This window comes from Salmo trutta, chromosome 23, assembly GCF_901001165.1.
Source record: "Salmo trutta chromosome 23, fSalTru1.1, whole genome shotgun sequence".
Taxonomy (NCBI): domain Eukaryota; kingdom Metazoa; phylum Chordata; class Actinopteri; order Salmoniformes; family Salmonidae; genus Salmo; species Salmo trutta.
Window position 1 is genome coordinate 2,416,417 of NC_042979.1, and position 25,169 is coordinate 2,441,585.

The 25,169-nt window shown below is 42.3% G+C and overlaps 1 protein-coding gene across 3 annotated transcripts in view; it reads right to left on the bottom strand.

Moving 5' to 3' along the window:
* sec16a (SEC16 homolog A, endoplasmic reticulum export factor) overlaps positions 1–25,169 on the bottom strand; it is a 78,914-nt gene that overhangs the window by 32,493 nt on the left and 21,252 nt on the right. For all 3 annotated transcript variants that reach the window (XM_029708481.1, XM_029708478.1, XM_029708479.1), the window contains exons 2-11: positions 21,183–21,319; positions 20,770–20,858; positions 10,118–10,289; positions 9,334–9,532; positions 8,979–9,162; positions 8,559–8,701; positions 7,375–7,436; positions 6,956–7,094; positions 3,503–3,745; positions 1,875–1,972 (exon numbers count right to left, since the gene is read on the bottom strand). In XM_029708481.1, the coding sequence (XP_029564341.1) occupies positions 1,875–1,972; positions 3,503–3,745; positions 6,956–7,094; positions 7,375–7,436; positions 8,559–8,701; positions 8,979–9,162; positions 9,334–9,532; positions 10,118–10,289; positions 20,770–20,858; positions 21,183–21,319 (1,466 nt within the window). The remainder of the gene's footprint in view (positions 1–1,874; positions 1,973–3,502; positions 3,746–6,955; positions 7,095–7,374; positions 7,437–8,558; positions 8,702–8,978; positions 9,163–9,333; positions 9,533–10,117; positions 10,290–20,769; positions 20,859–21,182; positions 21,320–25,169) is intronic.

The following is a 25,169-nucleotide window of genomic DNA, read 5'->3' on the forward strand; positions in this document are numbered from 1 at the left end:
GTAGTGGCAAAATAACTACAATTTTGCACATAAACACTGGAGTGATAGATGTGCAGAAGATGAATGTGCAAGTAGAGATACTGGGTTGCAAAGGAGCAAAAAAAAGTAAAAATATAAATAAAATAAATAATAAATGGGGATGAGGTAGTTGGATGGGCTGTTTACAGATGGGCTATGTACAGGTGCAATGATCTGTAAGCTGTTCTGATAGCTGATGCTCAAAGTTAGTTAGGGAGATCTGAGTCTCCAGCTTCAGTGATTTTTGCAATTCGTTCCAGTCATTGGCAGCAGAGAACTGGAAGGAAAGGCGGCCAAAATAGGAATTGGCTTTGGGGGTGACCAGTGAAATATACCTGCTGGAGCGCGTGCTAAGGGTGGGTGCTGCTATGGTGAGCTGAGATAAGGCAGGGCTTTACCGAGCAACGACTTATAGATGACCTGGAGCCAGTGGGTTTGGCGATGAATATGAAGCGAGGGCCAGCCAACGAGAGCATACAGGTTGCAGTGGTGGGTAGTATAAGGGGCTTTGGTGACAAAACGGATGCCACTGTGATAGACTGCATCCAGTTTGCTGAGTAGAGTGTTGGAGGCTATTTCGTAAATGACGTCGCCGAAGTCAAGGATCGGTAGGATAGTCAGTTTTACGAGGGTATGTTTGGCAGCATGAGTGAAGGATGCTTTGTTGCGAAATAGGAAGCCGATTCTAGATTTAATTTTGGATTGGAGATGCTTAATGAGTCTGTAAGGAGAGTTTACAGTCTAACCAGACACCTAGGTATTTGTAGTTGTCCACATATTCTAAGTCAGAACCATCCAGAGCAGTGATGCTAGGCGGGCAGGCAGGTGCGGGCAGCGATCGGTTGAAGAGCATGCATTTAGTCACACACACACACACACACACACACACACACACACACACACAGTACCAGTCAAAGGTTTGGACACCTATTCATTCCAGGGTTTTTCTTTATTGACTATTTTATACATTGTAGAATCAAAACTATGAAATAACACATATGGAATCATGTATTATTATTATTGTATTATTGACTGTATGTTTTTTTACTTAATGTGTAACTCTGTGTTATATGTGTCGAACTGCTTTGCTTTATCTTGGCCAGGTCGCAGTTGTAAATGAGAACTTGTTCTCAACTTGCCTACCTGGTTAAATAAATGTGAAATAAAATAATAAAAATAAATTAAAAAATGCACTGACCAACAAAGTGTTAAACAAATCAAAATATATTTTATATATGAGCTTCTTAAGAACCCTAAGTGTTTGAGCTTCGAGTTGAGGACCAATCAAATTAGATTCCCTCCATCTCGCAAAGAGTGCATCATCTCTTCTTAACTTAACTTAATACAAAAAAAATCATGATAGCGGGGATAAAGGTGTTTGGCATTTCACACCAAAGATGGCATTAACGACACGAGGAATAAAAGAAAGACTGCTCTTCGCCTATTTCCCACCCTAGCCTGCTGAATAACTTTTTTCATTTTGATTTCGTAAAGAGTTCGGCGTTGGGGTGTCCACGTGCAACATGTATGCGCAGTTACAAGCATGGCCGAGTTCTACTCAAGCTAGCGGTAGCTGAAGGATCACTATCCATCCACCTTCGTAACATGGATGAAGCTAACTGAAGCTGGCTAGCTTTAGAAAACCCTGAGTAGAGCTAGCTAGATTCCTAGTATAACCCTCTGGTCCCAGATCTGTTGCTGCATAGCCAACTCCTATGATGGTTATCATGCCATGTTTGGCAGATCTGGGACCGGGCTAGCAGCATAGATCTGTGTTTAGAATCTTATTTTTTTTGCTGAAGCCCCTGACTAAAGCCATTTGATGTGCATGGGTTGCATGCATTCGCTTCACCCACCTGGTCATGACGCGAGCGTGTGTCCGGCTGTCCATCTTACTGGCCAGCAGCAGGGCGTGGCCCCACAGAGCTCCCTTCATGGCTGCCTCCAGGGCATCCTGCACAAGCACAGGTAGTAAAAAGGATATAACACATATAACTGTAGCACACGTAATCACAACAGTCAAAATCCTCCTACTCTCCCACTTAAAACCTGATGTGGATAGGGGGCAGTATTTTCATGGCCGGATGAAAAAACGTACCCGATTTAAACTGGTTACTACTCTTGCCCAGAAACGAGAATATGCATATTATTAGTAGATTTGGATAGAGAACACTCTGAAGTTTCTAAAACTGTTTGAATGGTGTGTGTGAGTATAACAGAACTCATATGGCAGGCAAAAACCTGAGAAAGTCAACCAGGAACTGTGGGATCTGAGAAATGTAGTTCTTTCTAGTCCCTTTCAAAACTACAGTATCTGTGCTGTTACGTTGCACTTACTAAGGCTTCCATTGGCTGTCTAAAGCCTTCAGAAACTGGTTTGAGCCTTCTCCTGTCTCTGGGCAGAGTATAGGAGCTCAGTAACTGAGTGGTCTGCCTGAGGACAAACAGATTGGATATGCGCGTTCCCATGAGCACGCTGTTTTTTATTTTTCTCCTTGAATGAACACACTATTGTCCGGTTGGAATATTATCGCAATTTTACGTAAAAAATACCATAAACATTTATTTTAAACAGCGTTTGACATGCTTCTAAGTACGGTAATGGAACATTGACTTTTTGTGTCTCGAACTTTGGATAGTGACCTGAACGCACGAACAAAACGAAGGTATTTGGACATAACTATGGATTATTTCGAACAAAAACAAAATTTATTGTGGAAGTAGCAGTCCTGGGAGTGCATTCTGACGAAGATCAGCAAAGGTAATACAATATTTCTAATACTAATTCTGAGTTAAGGTTGCCCCGAACTTGGCGGGTGTCTGAATAGCTCGCCGTGATGGCGAGCTATGTACTCAGAATATTGAAAAATGTGCTTTCGCCGAAAAGCTATTTTAAAATCTGACACAGCGATTGCATAAAGGAGTTCTGTATCTATAATTCTTTAAATAATTGTTATGTATTTTGTCAACATTTATGATGAGTATTTTTTGTAAATTCACCGGAAGTTTTTGGTGGGAATACATTTTCTGAACATCACGCGCAAATGTAAAAAGCTGTTTTTGGATATAAATATGAACTTGATTGAACAAAACATACATAATGTCCTAGGAGTGTCATCTGATGAAGATCATCAAAGGTTAGTGCTTCATTTAGCTGTGTTTTGGGTTTTATTGACATATATGCTTGCTTGGAAAATGGCTATGTGGTTATTTTGGTCTATGTACTCTCCTAACATAATCTAATGTTTTGCTTTCGCGGTAAAGCATTTTTGAAATCGGACAATGTGGTTAGATAAAGGAGAGTCTTGTCTTTAAAATGGTGTAAAATAGTTGATTGTTTGAGAAAATTGAATTGTGGTATTTTAGTAGTTTTTGTATTTTGCGCCATGCGATCCCATTGGCTGTTGGCTGGGGTTCCCGCTGGAACGCCTAGATGCAAGAGGTTAACATAAACCAGTAAATTCAAGGTAGATGGCATTCATACCTTCTTGCGACCAAATAGCAGCAGTTCCCTGAAGCGCTCCGTTTCCTTGCCTACGTTCTCAGGGACAGTCATGAAGGTGTCTGATAGGAGGGACAGTGGTCCCGTCCCAGGCTCCTCCTCGGCCCGCGCCAGTGGCTCGTTGTTGAAGTCAATCAGGTTGGCCTCGTTAGGTGACTTGCCCGGCAACCACACTGAGCGATGCTCCTTCAGCAACAGATCAGCTATGTCTGTCCCAACCACGGTCTGGGAGAAAAGGGAAGATCGAGGAAGAGGGAGAAAGAGGGTTGTTTAGATATATGCCTACACCACAGTCATGACCAAAATTATTGGCACCCTTGATAAAGATGAGCAAAAATTACTATAAATATAGAACACTGAGCTATATTGTATGCAACAAAACATTAGAATTATTTTATACTAATACAAATTGCTCAAAGAAAATAATTTATTTGCCAAAAACCTGGTTGCCTCTGTCAGGAGGCTGAATCTTGGCCGCAAGTTGATCTTCCAGCAAGAAAAATTACCCCAAGCTACAGCTGGGCTATATGGCCTAGAAATCATATCTCAATTCTTTCAAACTTATGGGTGGGCCACGATATACATCTCAATTTTATTTAAAGAAAATTCTAAATAAGCTTTGTTGCACAATAAAAGGTCAATATACTACATTTCTAACAGTCAGGAATAATCTAAATGCTATGCGTGTCAGAAACTGAGCATACATTTTCCACAACATGTTCATTGATACTCTCGTTTAATTAAGGTCTGCTTTGTTCTACATTTTGAGTTGAGACAAAAAGGTTAAGTTCTCATCTATTACAGTAAAATAATGTCTAAGCAATTCTGTGTCCATATGACGATTCTGTTGGACCAAACCTCAAATGCAAATGGCGAGTTTAAACTGCTTGTTGTCAGAGAGGAAGAAGTGTCTGTGTGCGAGTGGGAAGGTGCACAGTGCACACAGCACAGAAGGAGCGAAGGAGACGAGACCAACAAGACATAGAACGCTCATAAAAAACAAGAAACTTGATTCTTGCAATAAAGGCATTTGGGACATTGAACTAAAACATGAATTCAAATTAATTCGATATAAATCGCCCAGCCCTACCCCAAACACACATCAAAATCCACAAAGAAAAATGGTTAATTGACCACAAAAGCAACATTTTGCACTGGCCATCTCAGTCTCCGGACTTCAACCACATTGAAAACCTGTGGATTGAATTAAAGAGGGCAGTCCATAAGCGCAAATAAAGAATATCAACAGTCTGGAAAGATTCTGTATGGCGGAATGGTCTAAGATCCCTCCCAATATGTTCTCCAATCTCATAAAAGATTTTAGAAAAAGGCTCAGTGCCATTATCATCACAAGGACAGGGTGTGACCACTAACTTTGGAAAAAAAAAAGATTACTTGTTAAACAAAATGTCTTTCTCTGAGCATTTGTATTTGTATAAAATAACAAATTACCAATTTTTTGGGGCATACAAAATAGTTGAGTATTTGTATTATACAGTCTTTTTTGCACATCTTTATCAAAAATGGTGCAATTAATTTCAGTCATGACTGTGCAAACCAAGACATACCGTCAGTCACACACTATCCCCACTGCTTGATAGACTAGACCTCAAGAGAAGTAGACTTTGCCATAGACACACTCTCACCCTCATAAAGAACCATACTGACACACAAACACAGTAACCACCCAAAAACACCATAGAGTATGTGGTCTTCACAATCGTCTGATGTCTATGTCTGATGCAACGGTGTGTGTTTGATTTGATTTATTAGGATCCCAATTAGAGACAGCTTGTCTTACTGGGGTCTGACACAACAAAAATACATTACAGACCAGACTTTACAATTGACATATATTTAAAAACATGAACATGTAGTGTGTGTGCATCAATCAGTTACACATACAGTGCCTTCGGAAAGTATTCAGACCGCTTGACTTACTCCACATTTTGTCACGCAGCAGCATTATTCCAAAATTGATTAAATCGTTTTTTCCCCCTCTCAATCTACAGACAATACCCCATGACAAAGCAATTTATTTATAAATATATATTTTTTGAAATATGGAAATATCACAATTACATAATAATTCAGACCCTTTACTCAGCACTTTTGGCAGCGATTACAGCCTTGAGTCCTTTTTTATTTTACCTTTATTTAACCAGGTAAGCTAGTTGAGAACAAGTTCTCATTTACAACTGCAAGCTGGCCAAGATAAAGCAAAGCAGTGTGACAGAAACAACACAGAGTTACACATGGAATAAACAAGCGTAGTCAATAACACAATAGGAAAAAAAAGTCTATATATAGTGTGTGCAAATGGCATGAGGTGGTAAGGCAATAAATAGGCCATAGTAGCAAAGTAAGTACAATTTAGCAGATTAACACTGGAGTGATAGACAAGCAGATGATGAGCAGATGATGGTGTGTAAGTAGTGATACTGGTGTGCAAAAGAGCAGCAAAGTAAATAAAAACAATATGGGGATGAGGTAGGTAGATTGGGTGGGCTATTTACAGATGGACTATGTACAGCTGCAGCGATCGGTTAGCTGCTCAGATAGCTGATGTTTAAAGTTAGTGAGGGAAATTTAAGTCTCCAGCTTGAGTCCTCTTGGGTATGACACTACAAGCTTGGCACACCTGTATTTGGGGAGTTTCTCCCCTTCTTCACTGCAGATCCTCTCAAGCTCTGTCAGGTAGAATGGGGAGAGTCGCTACACAGTTATTTTCAGGTCTCTCCAGAGATGTTCGAACAGGTTCAAGTCGGGGCTCTGGCTGGGCCACTCAAGAACATTCAGAGACTTGTCCCGAAGCCACTCCTGTATCTGTCTTGGCTGTGTATTAGGGTTTTTGTCCTGCTGGAAGGTGTCCCGAGGTCCTGAGTGTTCTGGAGCAGGTTTTCATTTAGGATCTCTGTACTTTGCTACGTTCATCTTTCTCTCGATTCTGGCTAGTCTCCCAGTCCCTGCCGCTGAAAATCAAGTCTCGCAGTTTCCCATTTCTAAAAACCTGTTTTTGCTTTGTCATTATGGGGAATTGTGTGTAGATTGATGAGGAAAACATTTAATTTAATCAATTTTAAAATAAGGCAGTAACATAACAAAATGTGAATACTTTCTGAATGGACTGTACACACAACAAGTATGTCTGATGCAACGGTCTATAACAGGATTATTTAAATCCGACCCTGAAGGGTCCAGTGTACTGCTGTTTTTCTTGATAATGGCACCCAACTGGTGTCCCAGGTCTAAATCAGTCACTTATTAGAAGGGAATAATGAAAAAAAGCAGTGAAACTGGCTTCAAGGTCCAAATTTGAATTTGAGAGATGTACACCATGTTTATATTTTTGTTGTCTTTTAATGCATCTGTGATACAGACAATGAAACGTATATAATTTAAGAGTCTTGTCCCACCTCCAACCACCAGTCTTACCCCGTTCTGCCTACACAGCAGCACGATGAAGTCCCAGAGGAGGGCAGCCGAGTCTTTGTCCAGAAGGTCATTGTTGCGGGCACACTCCAGGCCTTTGTTCTGGGAGAACTTTATCACGTCGACCTTGTGAGTCTCCTCCCTGTGAGAAGTAACACACAGCTTGTTTGAGGTAACCAGTTTGAGCAAGGCGAGGCACAGAATTGCTCATTTTTAATCACAGAATTTGGGATACAAGGGGATTTGTAGATCCTTCTGCATAGTCCGCCTCCAATGTTGTCAATCTCACACAGACAGACAAACAGGTAGCACACGTAGCTAAGCAGTTGGGTATGAAAATAGCTAGGATGTAGCCTAATCTTTATCTCATTCTAGGAGACCAGGCGTCAGGGGTTAAGGGTGAAAGGTCAAAATGCCCTTACTTCAAAAGCGGTCCGGGGAAGGAGCGCAGCTCAGATTGGTCTGGTGTGTCCTGCAGCATCGTCTGTAAGAAAACCATAGATGGTCAAGAAACACACTTCAAGAGGCCATTTAATGGTCATAATTTCACAATCTATTCAAATTGTGCTTTTTCCTATGATGGATAATAAAACAATGACTTTGTTTAGCATTTCTATTGTCTAATTTATAAAAGCCTAGTTTGTTAGCTATGCAAAATGGGTGTCCTGCGTACTAATGTCACAAATATACACACAAGTGTGCAGGTCACAATCTGTAACATGATGCAACTACGGAAGAAAGCAATTTTGCTTAGCTAATTGCGTTGCGCGCTTACGTTGGGTATAAAATATGCTTTATACAGAAACTAGCTGTGGTAAACCCTTCATGCATGTTCAGTTCTGTATCGGTCTGATGATACATGAGCTGCAAGTGAACTGCCATCTCCTCTAGTGATTGCCAATCTCAATCCATTCGCTTCCTTACACCCATGTGCTAAAATGCTGATCATACCTCACACCTTCTCACAACAATCAATGACAGACCCCCAGTTAAGGATGTCTTACACAGACTAGCTAACTCATCAGAAGCATCACCGAAGCAGACGCTGAAACACCAAGGTCACGTTCAGCACCTAGCTGACGTAAAGTAAGTAAGAGCCCATAGCGCAACTACCTACTATACCAGAGGTATTAAAATCGAACCCTGAAGGATCCAGAGTACTGCTGGTTTTCTGTTTTACCTGATCATTAATTGCACCCACTTGGTGTTCCAGGTCTAAAGTCCCTGATTAGAGGGGAAGGATGAAAATCAGCAGTGGAACTGGCTTCAAGTTCTAGATTTGAATTTGCCTGAACTGCAACATTCTTCTCAGCAAAATGATGCTATATTGGAGATATCAACCTCATTATGGCCAACACACTTCACAAGCTGCTTGGTGGACATCCCATCACCTCCCTGTGTATTTAAAGGTTGACATCACATGGATATTACCATGGGATATTATTGACACAAAGCCACACCTGTACTTCAAATATTTGTTTGAATCCCAATCAACCACAGTATAGATTGATTATTTCCAGTGCTCTTTGAAACGCTATCGGTGACAACTGAATTCTGGCCTTAGCCGATTAGAAGGCTGGGTTGTGGGTTGGGTTCTCAGGGTTACCTCCATGTTGTGGATCTCCACTAGAGCAGGCTGGCCGGCCGAGGGGAGGTTGGGCAGGACCTGGATCAGCTGACCACCTGGCCCGAAGCGGGCACAGCGGTGGGATACCGAGTACTTCTCTGGAGTAACGGGACGAGGAGGAGCTGAGGGGGGAGAGGAAGAACTTTAGAAATAATCCAAAATCTGAACAGACTGAACATTCTGTCCCAATTTCCACAACTCAGGACAGTGACCAGCACATTCGAGACAAATCAAAAGGGGAAAAGGCTACAAGCCATTTCAAGAATCAGATATGGTCAGCAATCAGGAAAATCCCCAGATCAGTCAGAATCACTCATGGGACTCAACACCTACTGGTTCTTTCTTCTATTCTGCAAACCAGAAATGACAAATTAATGTTATCAGTAACAATGTTCTTACGCTGCTCAGCGACGACCCAGGTGCTGTCGTCTGCCTGGTAGCCCGATGTGTAGGGGTACTGGCTGAAGCTCTGTCCGGGATCCGTCTGCTCTGGGTATTGTCCATAGGAGTAGTCCACAGGCAGGGTAGAAACAGTGGGGTCGTAAACCGCTGTCAGGTCAGGCTGGGACCTGTACACCTCGCTCTACAGGGCAGAGGGGGGGTACATAAGTTAATATTTTGGAGGGTTTGAAGAAACTACATCACACAAGTGATTCACACACTGACGTGATGATCCATACTAAAAACAAATAAAAAAGTACCAACACTGGAAGGAAATTAAGACAGTCTTTCGCAAATCCATATAGACACACACCTGTTGTGAGCGGGAGCTAAAGCTGCTGCGTCGGCTGCGATGGCTTTGGGAGCTGTGTAGACTGTGGGCCGACTGTTCGCTGTGGACGCTCCGTCGGTCAAAATCGTCCCTGTACTGGTCCCTCTGACGCCGGTAGTCATCGTCAAAAGTGGCATCGTAACCAGGATAGTAGCGCCACTTGTCGTCATAGCCCTGTGGCCTACACACAGAAACTCCATTAGAACTGGACTTGGCCATGTTAGGCGGCACAACACTGACATCAAACGGGGGTGATTACTAACACTGAGATTGGAATGCAGAACAATCATTTCAGGGCTTGTCTCTCATTAAAGGGGTAGGTCACCCCAAAAGTTAGGTGGTGGCAGTGGCTATGTAAACAAACCTAATCCATGGATTGCACCATGTCCTTGTCCATAAATTGCTTACAAGGCAAAGAAACAAATATGTAATTTTGTAATTTGGGTGAACCATCCCTTCAACATAAATATATGACATACATCAAAGTCAAGCTCCTGTAGTGTGTGATGGATGCTACAAGTTGGTTGTAGATGAGGCGAGTTTAGCAAAATACAAAACGTAAACCACTATGACTGAGTATCTGGAAGTGCTAATGAAGCCATAGTCTGGTTTAGTGGTAGCACTCCTAACTCTGGACCACACACTGCCCCTTGAGGCATGGGTTCAAACCCTGCACCTTCATTCTGTATTCCTCTACCCATCTGTCTTTCCCTATCATTAGTGACATATCTCAATGAAAAACAATCAAGGCTGTATAAGCGAATACCTGGCAGTAGCGGCAGGGTACTGCTGGGTGGGCTGCTGGTTGTAGTAGGCTGCCTCCCTGCCCCGGTAGGCCTCAGGGTTGTAGTTGTACCAGTAGTTCTGGTCGTAGTAGTCTCTGTAGCGGGGGTCATAAGTGCCTGCTGAAGCATTGTAGCCCTCCCACCTGCTCCGGTCTGAACAAACACAGACAGGTGGAGACCATCAGGATTACGTCAACGTTAGCTAACACTACATTAGAGATTTTATTATTGTTATGTCATTGTTGTTGCAATTAATCCTGATGTTTACTGTATTTATATTGTCAATTCTGTATGTGTATTTTTTATGTTGACTTTGTGTCTGTATTCTGTTTGTACATTGTCTATTGCTGGCAGTACCTATTCACTAAGCGCCCGATTCAGACTTAAGAAATGTACGCCTTTCCTACGCACTTTTACGCAGTTGGTATTCAGGTGCATAACGGGCTTTGCAGGCATGGTCCCCTAGTGTGTGCTAAATACATTTAATTAAACCGCTAAAAACCCTGCCACTTTCTGGACAACAGACTTTCTCATGGAGTTTTCATTGAATAGGGTTTTCAGTCCATTTACTTAAAGCCATCCCTTTAAATTTGGTGTACCTTTAACTGGAATTTTCGACAGACTCACTAGAATATGGAGAGAATGGTTAGGGATCAATGAAAGAAAGCGATGCAAATACACACATTTAATCCTTTTCCGCACCAATTGGTACATTTAAAAATTCTCTGATCTTGTATATTACTTAGTATTAGGAAAGTATTGATGCAAATAAAAAAACGGTTTGGACAGCCTTTACACATTAAATATATTTGTGCATAAAAAAAAAGTGGTTTGATTCATCCTGAAAGTTGCCATATTGAAATTGTTCAATCTATGAAATAGGTTTAAAAAGTATAAAATAGGGGTTGAACTGTAGTCCTATAAATGGAATTGTGATGACAACGGTCCAGTCGTCGTGAACCATGCGCCAGGCTTAAAACTGCTACATATGGTCTGCGTTCCATAATGATTCAAATAGGTTACATGTCCCAAATTATTGCACAACTTAAAATGGCCTACGTTAGCCTAATATGATCCACTTTTGCTAGCAATCCTCAGGAAGAACCACACAAACGTGACAAGAGGAAAGAAAGGTAAACTAACGATGTGATGTAATGGAATGATGCAAAATGTAAGCGAACTAACACTAAAAACACTGACAGTTATACACTACCGTTAAAAAGTTTTGGGTCACTTAGAAATGTCCTTGATTATGAAAGAAAAATCTCATTTTTTGTCCACTAAAATAACATCATTCTACAGTGTAGACATTGTTAATGTTGTAAATTACTATTGTAGCTGAGAAACGGCAGATTGTTTATGGAATATCTACATTGGTGTACAGAGGCCCATTATCAGCAACCATCACTCCTGTGTTCCAATGGCACGTTGTGTTAGCTAATCCAAGTTTATAATTTTAATAGGCTAATTAAGCATTAGAAAACCCTTTTGCAATTATGTTAGCACAGATGAAAACTGTTGACATGATGAAAGAAGCAATAAAACTGGCCTTCTTTAGACTAGTTGAGTATCTGGAGCATCAGCATTTGTGGGTTCAATTACAGGCTCAAAATGGCCAGAAACAAAACTTTCTTCTGAAACTCGTCAGTCTATTCTTGTTCTGAGAAATGAAGGCTATTCCATGCAAGAAATTGCAAAAAAACAGAAGGTTTCGTACAACGCTGTGTACTACTCCCTTTAAAGAACACCGCAAACTGGCTTTAACCAGAATAGAAAGAGTGGGAGGCCCCAGTGCACAACTGAGCAAGAGGACAAGTAGATTAGAGTGTCTAGTTTGAGAAACGGACGCCTCACAAGTCCTCAACTGGCAGTTAAATAGTACCCGCAAAACACCAGTCTCAACGTCAACAGTGAAGAGGCGACTCCGGGATGCTGGCCTTCTAGGCAGAGTTGCAAAGAAAAAGCCATATCTCAGACTGGCCAATAAAAATAAAAGATTAAGATGGGCAAAAGAACACAAACACTGGACAGAGGAAGATTGGAAAAAAGTGTTATGGACATACGAATCTAAGTTCGAGGTGTTTGGATCACAAAGAAGAACATTCATGAGACGCAGAAAAAATTAAGATGCTGGAGGAGTGCTTGACGCCATCTGTCAAGCATGGTGGAGGCAATGTGATGGTCTGGGGGTGCTTTGGTGGTGGTAAAGTGGGAGATTTGTACAGGGTAAAAGGGATCTTGAAGAAGGCTATCACTCCATTTTGCAACGCCATGCCATACCCTGTGGACGGCGCGTAATTGGAGCCAATTTCCTCCTACAAGAGGACAATGACCCAAAGAACAGCTCCAAACTATGCAATAACTATTTAGGGAAGAAGCAGTCAGCTGGTCTCAACCCTATTGAGCTGTTGTGGGAGCAGCTTGACCGTATGGTACGTAAGAAGTGCCCATCAAGCCAATCAACTTGTGGGAGGTGCTTCAGGAAGCATGGGGTGAAATCTCTTCAGATTACCTCAACAAATGGACAACTAGAAAGCCAAAGGTCTGCGAGGCTATAATTACTGCAAATGGAGGATTCTTTGATGAAATTTTGAAGGACACAATTATTATTTCAATTTAAAAAATAATTATTTATAACCTTGTCAACATCTTGACTATATTTCCTATTCATTTCTAAGTGACACAAAACTTTGAATGATAACTGACGGTGGCTAACATTTAACACAATTCAAATTTGAAAAAAAAAAAATACGTTTAAAAAAACTGTGGAAAGTCTAGGCATGTAATTAAAACATTCTAGAAATCATAAATCAACTTGGTAGGTTTGGTGCTATACTGTCATTTGCACATGACTACAGAAGCCTATAGTCTGGGTCTCCAAATTTCATCCCAAGTTACAGTGAGCACCATAATTCATTGGACAGTGACCATTTTTTGTACATGGTCCCCCCCATTTTAAGGTACTACAAGTATTTGTTGAATTGGCTTCACAGATGTGTGTCGTTAGGCAGGTGTATTCATTTGTGTCGTCAGTGAATGCAGGAGAGCTGTTGAATAGTATTGATTCTAGACTTTGCTATTTCCTTTGGAGGTTGTTGTTGGGGTGTGACAACATGAGGAAGACAGCAGTGTCGATGCAAATGAAGCTGGCCGTCATAAGGCTCAGAAATGAAAATCAATCAATCAGGAACATTGTAAAAACCCTGGGCATGCCCAAGTCAACAGTTTGGTTCATCATTAACAAGAAAAAAACAACCGGTGAACTAAATTATGGCAAAAGACCTGGTAGACTGAAGAAGACCACTGTAGTGGATGACCGGAGAATACTCTCTATGGTGAAGAACCCCCCCCAACAACAGCCCAACAGATCAAAAACACTCTCCAGGATGCAGGTGTAGATGTGTCAAAGTCTACCATACGTAGAAGACTACACCAGCAGGACCACAGAGGGTACACTACAAGATGCAAACCACTGATATGCCTGAGGAACAGAAAGGCGTGAAAACAGTTTGCTAAAAAGCACCTAAAAAAGCCCCAAGAGTACTGGAAAAAAATATTGTGGACAGATGAGACAAAGATTAACATGTACCAGAGTGATGGAAAGAGGAAAGTGTGGAGATGCCCATGATCCAAAGCATACCACCTCATCCGTGAAACATGGTGGAGGTGGTGTTATGGCTTGGGCCTGTTGCTGCCAGTGGACCAGGCTCACTTGTCTTCATCGATGATGTGACTGCAGACAAGTAGAACAATGAATTCTGAAGTCTACAGAAATATATCATCTGCTCAGATAAAACCAAATGCCTCCAAACTCATTGGACGGCATTTCATCATGCAACAAGACAATGACCCTAAACATACTGCTAGAGCAACAAAGGGGTTTTTGATGGCCAAAAAGTGGAAAATCCTTGACTGGCTGAGTCAATCACCAGATCTGAATCCAATTGAACATGCATTTTAAATGCTGAAGAACAGACTGAAGGCAATAAGTCCCCAAAACAAGCAGGAACTGAAGATGGCTGCAGTACAGGCCTGGCAGAGCATCACCAGGGAAGATACCCAGCGTCTGGTGATGTCGATGCATCACAGACTTCAAGCAGTCATTGCATGCAAAGGATATGCAACGAAATATTAACATGATTACTTTATTCTACATTATGTTAAACTGTCCAATGTTTGATTCCCGAAAATGGGGGGGGGGGGGGGGGGGGGAACCATGTACAAAAGGTGCTGTCATTTCTAAACGGTTCATCCGATATGTATGAAAATACCCTCAAATTAAAGCTGACAGTCTGCACTTCCCCCTCATTGTATCCTTTCAAACTCAAAGTGCTAGAGTACAGAACCAAATTTACAAAAAAAACTGTCACTGTCCAATGAATTATGGTGCTCACTGTATAAGGCCAGCATTTCATAAACGTCACCGTGGAAAAGGTGATATGCTTCAGTTCTCCGCCATATGACTGGTTTCACATTTGTCTCCTGTGATAAGGTAAATTAGATCTAAAACAACTATCATTTATCTTTAAAATCTCCTTATCCAAATGGCTTTACCGAGCTCTTATCAATATCTCTTCTCTATTTAAATAGCCATCGGACTTAAATAGCCATCACTAGGTGGCTTCCACCCAGTTACGTAACCCTGCACCTTAGAGCCTGCTGCCACATATACATAGACTTGAAATCACTGGCCACTTCAATAATGGAACACTAGAAGGGTAGGTAACAACACATCCGCCACGCTCATCCTCAACATAGGGGCCCCTCAGGGGTGAGTGCTCAGACCCCTCCTGTACGCCCTGTTCACTCATGACTGCACGGCCAGGCACGACTCCAACACCAGTGGCAGGCCTGATCACCGACAACAGTGAGACAACCTATAGGGAGGAGGTCAGGGACCTGACCGTGTGGTGCCAGGACAATGACCTCTCCCTCAACGTGATCAAGACAAAGGAGATGATCGTGAACTAAGGGAAAAGGAGGACCGAGCACACCCCCATTCTCATCGACAGGCTGTAGTGCAGCAGGTTGAGAGCTTCAAGTTCATTGGCGTCCACATCACCAACAAACAAACAAACAAACAAACAAAACAAACATGGTCAAAGCACACCAAGACAGTCGTGAAAGATGGCATGACAAAACCTATTCCCCCTCAGGAGACTGAAAAGATTTAGCATGGGTCCTCAGATCCTTAAAAGGTTCTACAGCTGCACGCACCATCGAGAGCATCCTGACAGGTTGCATCACTGCCTGGTATGGCAACTGCTTGGCCTCCGACCGCAAGGCACTACAGAGTAGAGGTTGACCGATTAAGGGAACACGAAAATAACACATCTTAGATGTGAATGAATGAAGTAATCTCATTAAATACTTTTTTCTTTACATAGTTGAATGTGCTGACAACAAAATCACCAAAATAATCAATGGAAATCCAATTTATCAACCCATGGAGGTCTGGATTTAGAGTCACACACAAAATTAAAGTAAAAAACCACACTACAGGCTGATCCAACTTTGATGTAATGTCCTTAAAACAAGTCAAAATGAGGCTCAGTAGTGTGTGTGGCCTCCACGTGCCTGTATGACCTCCCTACAACGCCTGGGCATACTCCTGATGAGGTGGCGGATGGTCTCCTGAGGGATCTCCTCCCAGACCTGGACTAAAGCATCCGCCAACTCCTGGACAGTCTGTGGTGCAACGTGGCGTTGGTGGATGGAGCGAGACATGATGTCCCAGATGTGCTCAATTGGATTCAGGTCTGGAGAACGGGCAGGCCAGTCCATAGCATCAATGCCTTCCTCTTGCAGGAACCGCTGACACATTCCAGCCACATGTGGTCTAGCATTGTCTTGCATTAGGAGGAACCCAGGGCCAACCGCACCAGCATATGGTCTCACAAGGGGTCTGAGGATCTCATCTCGGTACCTAATGGCAGTCAGGCTACCTCTGGCGAGCACATGGAGGGCTGTGCGGCCCCCCAAAGAAATGCCACCCCACAGCATGACTGACCCACCGCCAAACCGGTCATGCTGGAGGATGTTGCAGGCAGCAGAATGTTCTCCACGGCGTCTCCAGACTCTGTCACGTCTGTCACATGTGCTCAGTGTGAACCTGCTTCATCTGTGAAGCGCACAGGGCGCCAGTGGCAAATTTGCCAATCTTGGTTCTCTGGCAAATGCCAAACGTCCTGCACGGTGTTGGGCTGTAAGCACAACCCCCACCTGTGGACGTTGGGCCCTCATACCACCCTCATGGAGTCTGTTTCTGACCGTTTGAGCAGACACATGCACATTTGTGGCCTGCTGGAGGTCATTATGCAGGGCTCTGGCAGTGCTCCTCCTGCTCCTCCTTGCACAAAGGCAGAGGTAGCGGTCCTGCTGCTGGGTTGTTGCCCTCCTACGGCGTCCTCTATGTCTCCTGATGTACTGGCCTGTCTCCTGGTAGCGCCTCCATGCTCTGGACACTATGCTGACAGACACAGCAAACCTTCTTGCCACAGCTCGCATTGATGTGCCATCCTGGATGAGCTGCACTACCTGAGCCACTTGTGTGGGTTGTAGACTCCGTCTCATGCTAACACTAGAGTGAACGCACCGCCAGCATTCAAAAGTGACCAAAACATCAGCCAGGAAGCATAAGAACTGAGAAGTGCTCTGTGGTCACCACCTGCCGAAGACCACCTGTCTTGCTAATTGCCTATAATTTCCACCTGTTGTCTATTCCATTTGCACAACAGCATGTGAAATTTATTGTCAATCAGTGTTGCTTCCTAAGTGGACAGTTTGATTTCACAGAAGTGTGATTGACTTGGAGTTACATTGTGTTGTTTAAGTGTTCCCTTTATTTTTTTGAGCAGTGTATATGTTTAGCAGAAGTGGCGAAATGCTTGTGTTTCTCACACACACACACACACACACACACACACACACACACACACACACACACACATACATACATACATACATACAGACATACATACATACATACATAATCATTTTTTTTTAAATGGCCGATTAATCTGTATCGGCTTTTTTTGGTACTCCAATAAATCGGTAAAGAATAAAAAAATGAAGAATCGGTCGACCTCTACTACAGAAGGTAGTGCGTACGGCCCCAGGACATCACCGGGGCCAAGCTTCCTTCCATCCAGGACCTCTATACCAGGCGGTGTCAGAGGAAGACCCTAAAAATTCTAACTTTAATAATGTTCACTTATTTTTGATTTACTTATCTCACATGTACAGTGAGGGAAAAAAGTATTTGATCCCCTGCTGATTTTGTACGTTTGCCCACTGACAAAGAAATGATCAATCTATAATTTTAATGGTAGGTTTATTTGAACAGTGAGAGACAGAATAACAACAAAAAAATCCATAAAAACGAATTTCAAAAATGTTACAAAATTATTTGCATTTTAATGAGGGAAATAAGTATTTCACCCCTCTGCAAAACATGACTTAGTACTTGGTGGCAAAACCCTTGTTGGAAATCACAGAGGTCAGACGTTTCTTGTAGTTGGCCACCAGGTTTGCACACATCTCAGGAGGGATTTTGTCCCACTCCTCTTTGCAGATCTTCTCCAAGTCATTAAGGTTTCGAGGCTGACGTTTGGCAACTCGAACCTTCAGCTCCCTCCACAGATTTTCTATGGGATTAAGGTCTGGAGACTGGCTAGGCCACTCCAGGACCTTAATGTGCTTCTTCTTGAGCCACTCCTTTGTTGCCTTGGCCGTGTGTTTTGGGTCATTGTCATGCTGGAATACCCATCCACGACCCATTTTCAATGCCCTGGCTGAGGGAAGAAGGTTCTCACCCAAGATTTGACGGTACATGGCCCTGTCCATTGTCCCTTTGATGCGGTGAAGTTGTCCTGTTCCCTTAGCAGAAAAACACCCCCAAAGCATTCCTCCTCCTCCAAACACAGCGAGTTGAGTTGATGCCAAAGAGCTCCATTTTGGTCTCATCTGACCACAACACTTTCACCCAGTTGTCCTCTGAATCATTCAGCTGTTCATTGGCAAACTTCAGACGGGCATGTATATGTGCTTTCTTGAGCAGGGGGACCTTGCGGGCGCTGCAGGATTTCAGTCCTTCATGGCGTAGTGTGTTACCAATTGTTTTCTTGGTGACTATGGTCCCAGCTGCCTTGAGATCATTGACAAGATCCTCCCGTGTAGTTCTGGGCTGATTCCTCACCGTTCTCATGATCATTGCAACTCCACGAGGTGAGATCTTGCATGGAGCCCCAGGCCGAGGGATATTGACAGTTATTTTGTGTTTCTTCCATTTGTGAATAATCACACCAACTGTTGTCACCTTCTCACCAAGCTGCTTGGCAATGGTCTTGTAGCCCATTCCAGCCTTGTGTAGGTCTACAATCTTGTCCCTGACATCCTTGGAGAGCTCTTTGGTCTTGGCCATGGTGGAGAGTTTGGAATCGGATTGATTGCTTCTGTGGACAGGTGTCTTTTTACAGGTAACAAACTGAGATTAGGAGCACTCCCTTTAAGAGTGTGCTCCTAATTTCAGCTCGTTACCTGTATAAAAGACACCTGGGGGCCAGAAATCTTTCTGACTGAGAGGGGTTCAAATACTTATTTCCCTCATTGAAATGCAAATCAATTTCTAACATTTTTGACAAGTGTTTTTCTGGATTTTCTTGTTATTCTGTCTCTCACTATTCAAATAAACCTACCATTATAATTATAGACTGATCATTTCTTTGTCAGTGGGCAAATGTACAAAATCAGCAGGGGATCAAATACTTTTTCCCCCCCTCACTGTATATACTGTATACTATTCTGCTGTATTTAGTCTACGCCACTCTGACATTGCTCATCCTAATATTTATATATTCCTTAATTCCATTCTTTTAGTTTTAGGTTGTGTGTATTGTTGTGAATTGTTGGAACTAGAAACACAAGTATTTCGCCACATCCACAATAACATCTGCTAAACATGTATGTGACAAATAAAAATTGATTTGGACCAAGACCCGATGGTCAATCTGACAGAGCTCCAGAGTTCATCAGAGGAGATGGGAGAACCTTCAAGAAGGACAACCATCTCTGCAGCACTCCACCTATCAGGCCTTTATGGTAGAGTGGTCAGACGGAAGCCACTCCTCAGAAAAAGGCACATGACAGGACTCTAAGGCCATGAGAAACAAGATTCGTTGGTCTAATGAAACCAAGACCGAACTCCTTGGCCTGAATGCCAAGCGTCACGTCTGGAGGAAACCTGGCACCATCTCTATGGTGAAGCATGGTGGTAGAAGCATTATGCTGTGAGGATATTTTTCAGCTGCAGAGACTGGCAGACTAGTCAGGATCGAGGGAAAGATGAACGGAGCAAAGTACAGAGAGATCCTTGATGAAAACCTGCTCTAACGCGCTCAGGACCTCAGACTGGGGCGAAGGTTCACCTTCCAACAGGACAACAACCCTAAGCACACAGCCAAGACAACGCAGGAATGGTTTCGGGAGTCTCTGAATGTCCTTGAATGGCCCAGACAGAGCCGAACTAGAACCAGATCAAACATCTCTGGAGACCTGAAAATAGCTGTGCAGCGACGCTCCCCATCCAACCTGACAGAGCTTGAGGAGAATGGGAATAACTCCCCCAATACAGGTGTGCCAAGCTTGTAGCGTCATACCCAAGAAGACTCGAGGCTCTAATCGCTGCAAAAGGTGCTTCAACAAAGTACTGAGTAAAGGGTCTGAATACATATGTAAATGTAATATTTCAGGGCCTCCCAAGTGGCGCGGTGATCTAAGGCACTGCATCGCAGTGCTCGCTGTGGCACTAGAGATTCTGGTTCGAGTCCAGGCTCTGTCACAGCTGGCCGCGACCGGGAGACACACACAATTGGCCCAGCGTCGTCCGTGTTAGAGGAGGGTTTGGCTGGGCAGCGATGTACTTGTCCCATCGCGCACTAGTGACTCCTGTGGAGGGCCGGGCGCAATGCACGCTGACACGGTCGCCATGTGTACGGTGTTTCCTCCGACACATTGGTGCGACTGACTTCCGGGTTAAGCGGGCATTGTGTCAAGAAGCAGTGCGGCTCGGCTGGCTTGTGTTTCGGAGGACGCACGGCTCTCGACCTTCGGCCTCTCCCGAGTCCGTACGGTGGCAGCGATGAGACAAGGCTGTAACTACCAATTGGATAACACGAAATTGGGGGGAAAAAAGGGGAAAAGTATATATTTTTTTAAATAAGTTCTATTAAAGCTTCTTTTTTTTATACATTTGCAAAAAACAACCTGTTTTTGCTTCGTCATAATGGGGTATTGTGTGTGGATTGATGAAGGGGAAGAAACAACTTAATACATTTTAGAATAAGGCTGTAACGTAACAAAATGTGGAAAAAGTCAAGAGGTTAGAACACTTTCCGAATGCACTGTAGGTCCATGCCCCAACGAATTGAGGCTGTTCTGAGGGCAACAGGGTGGAGTGGAACTCAATATTAGGAAGGTGTTTTTAATGTTTTGTACACTCAGTGTAAGTTAGGAATAACCCAATGAACATTTCTACGTATAGTAATAATTGTAGGTTTTGTAAGTTTTACCTAACATTCTACCATAGTTGCCGCAATGTAACTAAGTAATTGGTGGTTGGTACTGTGGCTCTTACCTCCGTACTGGTTTTTGTAATACTCTGCATAGTAGTCATCATAAGCACTTCGGTTAGCTCTCTGATAGTCTTCGGGGGGGAAACCTTGCCTGGGATAAGCAGAAAACAGGGAGGATTGTGTCCACAAGCTCACGGAGGTGTGGTCAAAAAGGTCAGACGATAGGTTCTTCAACTAACTGACAGTTACAGGTGGTCCTTACCTAAACGTTAGGCCATAAAGCAACTACACACACAAACACATCAGACAAAGGCTTTTCCAGTCCCAAACTGTCAATGGAGGTGTGTGGGAATTTTGACCATCCAACCCACCCATGTAAAGAGTACAGCTGTAACACGCACACAATGCACACACTTACTTCTCCACAGTTTGCATTGGTAATAGGGTACTGGTACTAGTGTAACTCTCCGCTGACCTGGAGGAGGGTCTGTCTGAGTACTGGCTGGTTCTGGAGCTGGGTCTCTCTGGCTGGGGCTCTCTGTATGGGGGGTAGGCCGGGTTGGCTCCTTCATATCTGCCATAGCGAGGGTCTGCTGTCATGTATGGGTCATCCTGAGGGACAAAAAACAAAGTCAAATTCGAATGTGGAAGGACATGCACAAGGGAGCATGGCTGTCTTGTTTTACCAAGCACCTGTGTGAGAAATACAGGATCTGGGTACGCTGATGTGACAGTGCCCAGCCCTAACTATCTCATTCATATGATTTTTTTTTTACTATTTTCCACATTGTAGAATAATAGTGAAGACATCAAAACTATGAAAAAACACATATGGAATCATGTTGTAAAAAAAAAAAAAAATGTGTTAAACAAACCAAAATATATTTTAGATTTGAGATTCTTCCAAGTAGCCACCCTTTGCCTTGATGACAGCTTCACACACTCCAAGCATTTTCTCAACCAGCTTCATGAGGTAGTCACCTGGAATGCATTTCAATTAACCTGTTATGGATAGGGGGCAGTATTTTCACGGCCGGATAAAAAACGTACCCGATTTAATCTGATTATTACTCCTGCCCAGAAACTAGAATATGCATATAATTATTAGCTTTGGATAGAAAACACCCTAAAGTTTCTAAAACTGTTTGAATGGTGTCTGTGAGTATAACAGAACTCATTTGGCAGGCCAAAACCTGAGAAGATTCCAAACAGGAAGCGCCCTCTCTGACCATTTTTTGCCCTCCTTGATTATCTCTATCCAATACAGGGGATCTCTGCTGTTACGTGACACTTCCTACGGCTCCCATGGGCTCTCAGAAGGCGGCAAAAAGCTGAATGACGTAATTCCAAGCCCTGGCTGAAAAGCTTTAGCGCATTTGCTAAGTGGTCTATCAGCGGACAATGGGACTCATGCTCGTGCACGAGACGACCCCATGTTTTTATTCTATCGTCTTTTAAACATCGTGATTTTAAACAGCGGTTGACATGCTTCGAAGTACGGTAATGGAATATTTAGAATTTTTTTGTCACAAAATGCGTCATGCTCGAAACCCTTCTTTACCATTCGGATAGTGTCTTGAACGCACCAACAAAACGCCGCTGTTTGGATATAACAATGGATTATTTTGGACCAAACCAACATTTGTTATTGAAGTAGAAGTCATGGGAGTGCATTCTGACAAAGAACACCAAAGGTAATCAAACTTTTCTAATAGTAAATCGGAGTTTGGTGAAGGCGAAACTTGCTGTGTGTCTAAATAGCTAGCCCTGTGATGCCGGGCTATCTACTGAGAATATTGCAAAATGTGCTTTCACCGAAAAGCTATTTTAAAATCGGACATATCGAGTGCATAGAGGAGTTCTGTATCTATAATTCTTAAAATAATGTTTTTTGTGAACGTTTATCGTGAGTAATTTAGTAAATTCACCGGAAGTTTGCGGGGGGTATGCTAGTTCTGAACGTCACATGCTAATGTAAAAAGCTGGTTTTTGATATAAATATGAACTTGATTGAACAAAACATGCATGTATTGTATAACATAATGTCCTAGGCGTGTCATCTGATGAAGATCATCAATGGTTAGTGCTGCATTTAGCTGTGGTTTTGTTTTTTGTGACATTATATGCTAGCTTGAAAAATGGGTGTCTGATTATTTCTGGCTGGGTACTCTGCTGACATAATCTAATGTTTTGCTTTCGCTGTAAAGCCTTTTTGAAATCGGACAGTGTGGTTAGATAAAGGAGAGTCTTGTCTTTAAAATGGTGTAAAATAGTCATATTGTTGAAAAATTGAAGTTTTCGGATTTTAGAGGAGTTTATATTTCGCGCCACGCCCATCATTGGATATTGGAGCAGGTGTTCCGCTAGCGGAACGTCTAGATGTAAGAGGTTTTAACAGGTGTGCCTTGTTAAAAGTTAATTTGTGGAATTTCTTTCCTTCTTAATGCGTTTGAGCCAATCAGTTGGTTTGTGACAAGTTAGGGTTGGTATACAAGGTAGGGGTGGTACTGTGTACAGAAGATCGCCCTATCTGATAAAAGACCAAGTCCATATTATGGCAAGAAAAAGCTCAAATAAGCAAAGAGAAACTACAGTCAATCATTACCTTAAGACATGAAGGTCAGTCAACACGGAAAATGAATAACTTTGAAAGTTTCTTCAAGTGCAGTCGCAAAAACCATCAAGTGCTACAATGGTTCTTCCTTTAAAAGTTGCGTCATACTGTGGCACACCTTGCGGGCTGCTGCAGCATTCTGTGACACGTTATCTATTTGTCAGACATTTTTTTTGTTAATGCAAGTTATTGCTAGTTTGACCACCAGAGGACATCTTTGAGAAGCATTTGATAGTCTTCCATATTGGCATTAACAAAGAATTTAAAACCTTTTTTGTAATAACATAGTATATGGGATTGATTAAGAAATGTGTATAACAGGAGGAAGGAGTAGGCTGTCCTTGTAAATAAGAATTTGTTAACTGATTTGCCTAGTTTAAAAAAGGTAAGAGCATAACATTTCTGCACCCTAATTTTTAAATTCTTGTCTAACCAATATCCAACCAGAGATGAAGTGAAAATCAAAATCTCACTGATTTATCAAGACCAGTCCCCATGCTTGCCTCAGAGCAGTGCGAAACCGTGCTAAAATAGAAGCTTTTGCTTCTAACTTCAATATGCTCTATAAATAAATAAGACCTACACCATTTTGAACAGCACATTACTCAACACTAGTGAGACTCCTTTCGCCTATGGTAGGCCTACAGTATATCTAAAATAATTACATTTAGAGGATTGGAGGCCTCTAAATAAATATCTAATGTGCATTTACCGTTAGATATTCTCACAGATCCTAAAAGGGGCTTTTATATCATTCTAAATTAATTAATAAATGGCTTTGTTTAAAAAGTAACAATATTTTGGAGATTTCATTATCATTTAACCTAGAGTGAGTGACAAAAAGGCAATTCTTGAACATGGGGTGAGACATTCTCACTAATTTGTAAATAAGGCCAGTTTGTTATTTAGAATTGTTTATTTATGGAGAAACCTAACTTGATTATTTAGCAGATATCACTTACTTATATTCATGAAGATGATGAGCAAATCGGCAAATGCAATCTGCTAACATCACATCAACATCACTCTAATTACAGTCAGAAGACAGTTGAAGAAACTTGCGTGGACTTATGGAAAGGCATGGTAAGAAATGTTATATATTTTTTTTTATTATCAGAACATTAACCATGTTTGTTCGCTTATTTTGTACTGTTCTGTAGTTTTGACCCAATGATTCGTCTGACAAACAAAGGACTTAGCATCCTGCAGGCCCAGGCATGGATCAAAGCTGGCGAGACATTCAATAATGTCATCTTCACAGATGAATCAACCATGGCCCTTGAGCAATTTGCTCAAAATTGCTACAGAAAAAAAGGAAGACGGTCAAGCAAGCCGAGTCCCAAGCATCCGCTCAAATTCCATGGGTGGGGGGCAATTTCTCGCCAGGGACCAGGCCCATATTTGATTTTTGATGGTAAGTTTGGCTATTTACAAAGCAAAAGGTACAGAAAATATTGTAGCCTACACCTCACGGAATGTTGTGTGTTTCACAATAACTCACTCTTGCCTCCTTTTTCAGGTATCATGGCTCGAGATGTCTTTGAGGAAGAAATCATCAAGAGATATGCTGGACCCAACATTTCTTTCAAGGTAGGATTATAGCTAGATTTTGTTACGTTTAGGCCTATTTACATGTATATTTCTATTATTGTACCCAATTTTGGTTGTTAGGATAAATGTATTTTTCCTTTCTTCTCCAAATGCAGACAATGACCCAAAACACACTGCTGCCCAGGTTTGCATTGCAAATGAGGACATAAACTGGGTCAAGACGCCAGCAGAGTAAGTAGACCTTTATGTAGAAAAATAAAGGTTAAATAAAAATAAATAAATAAGACCTACAACACC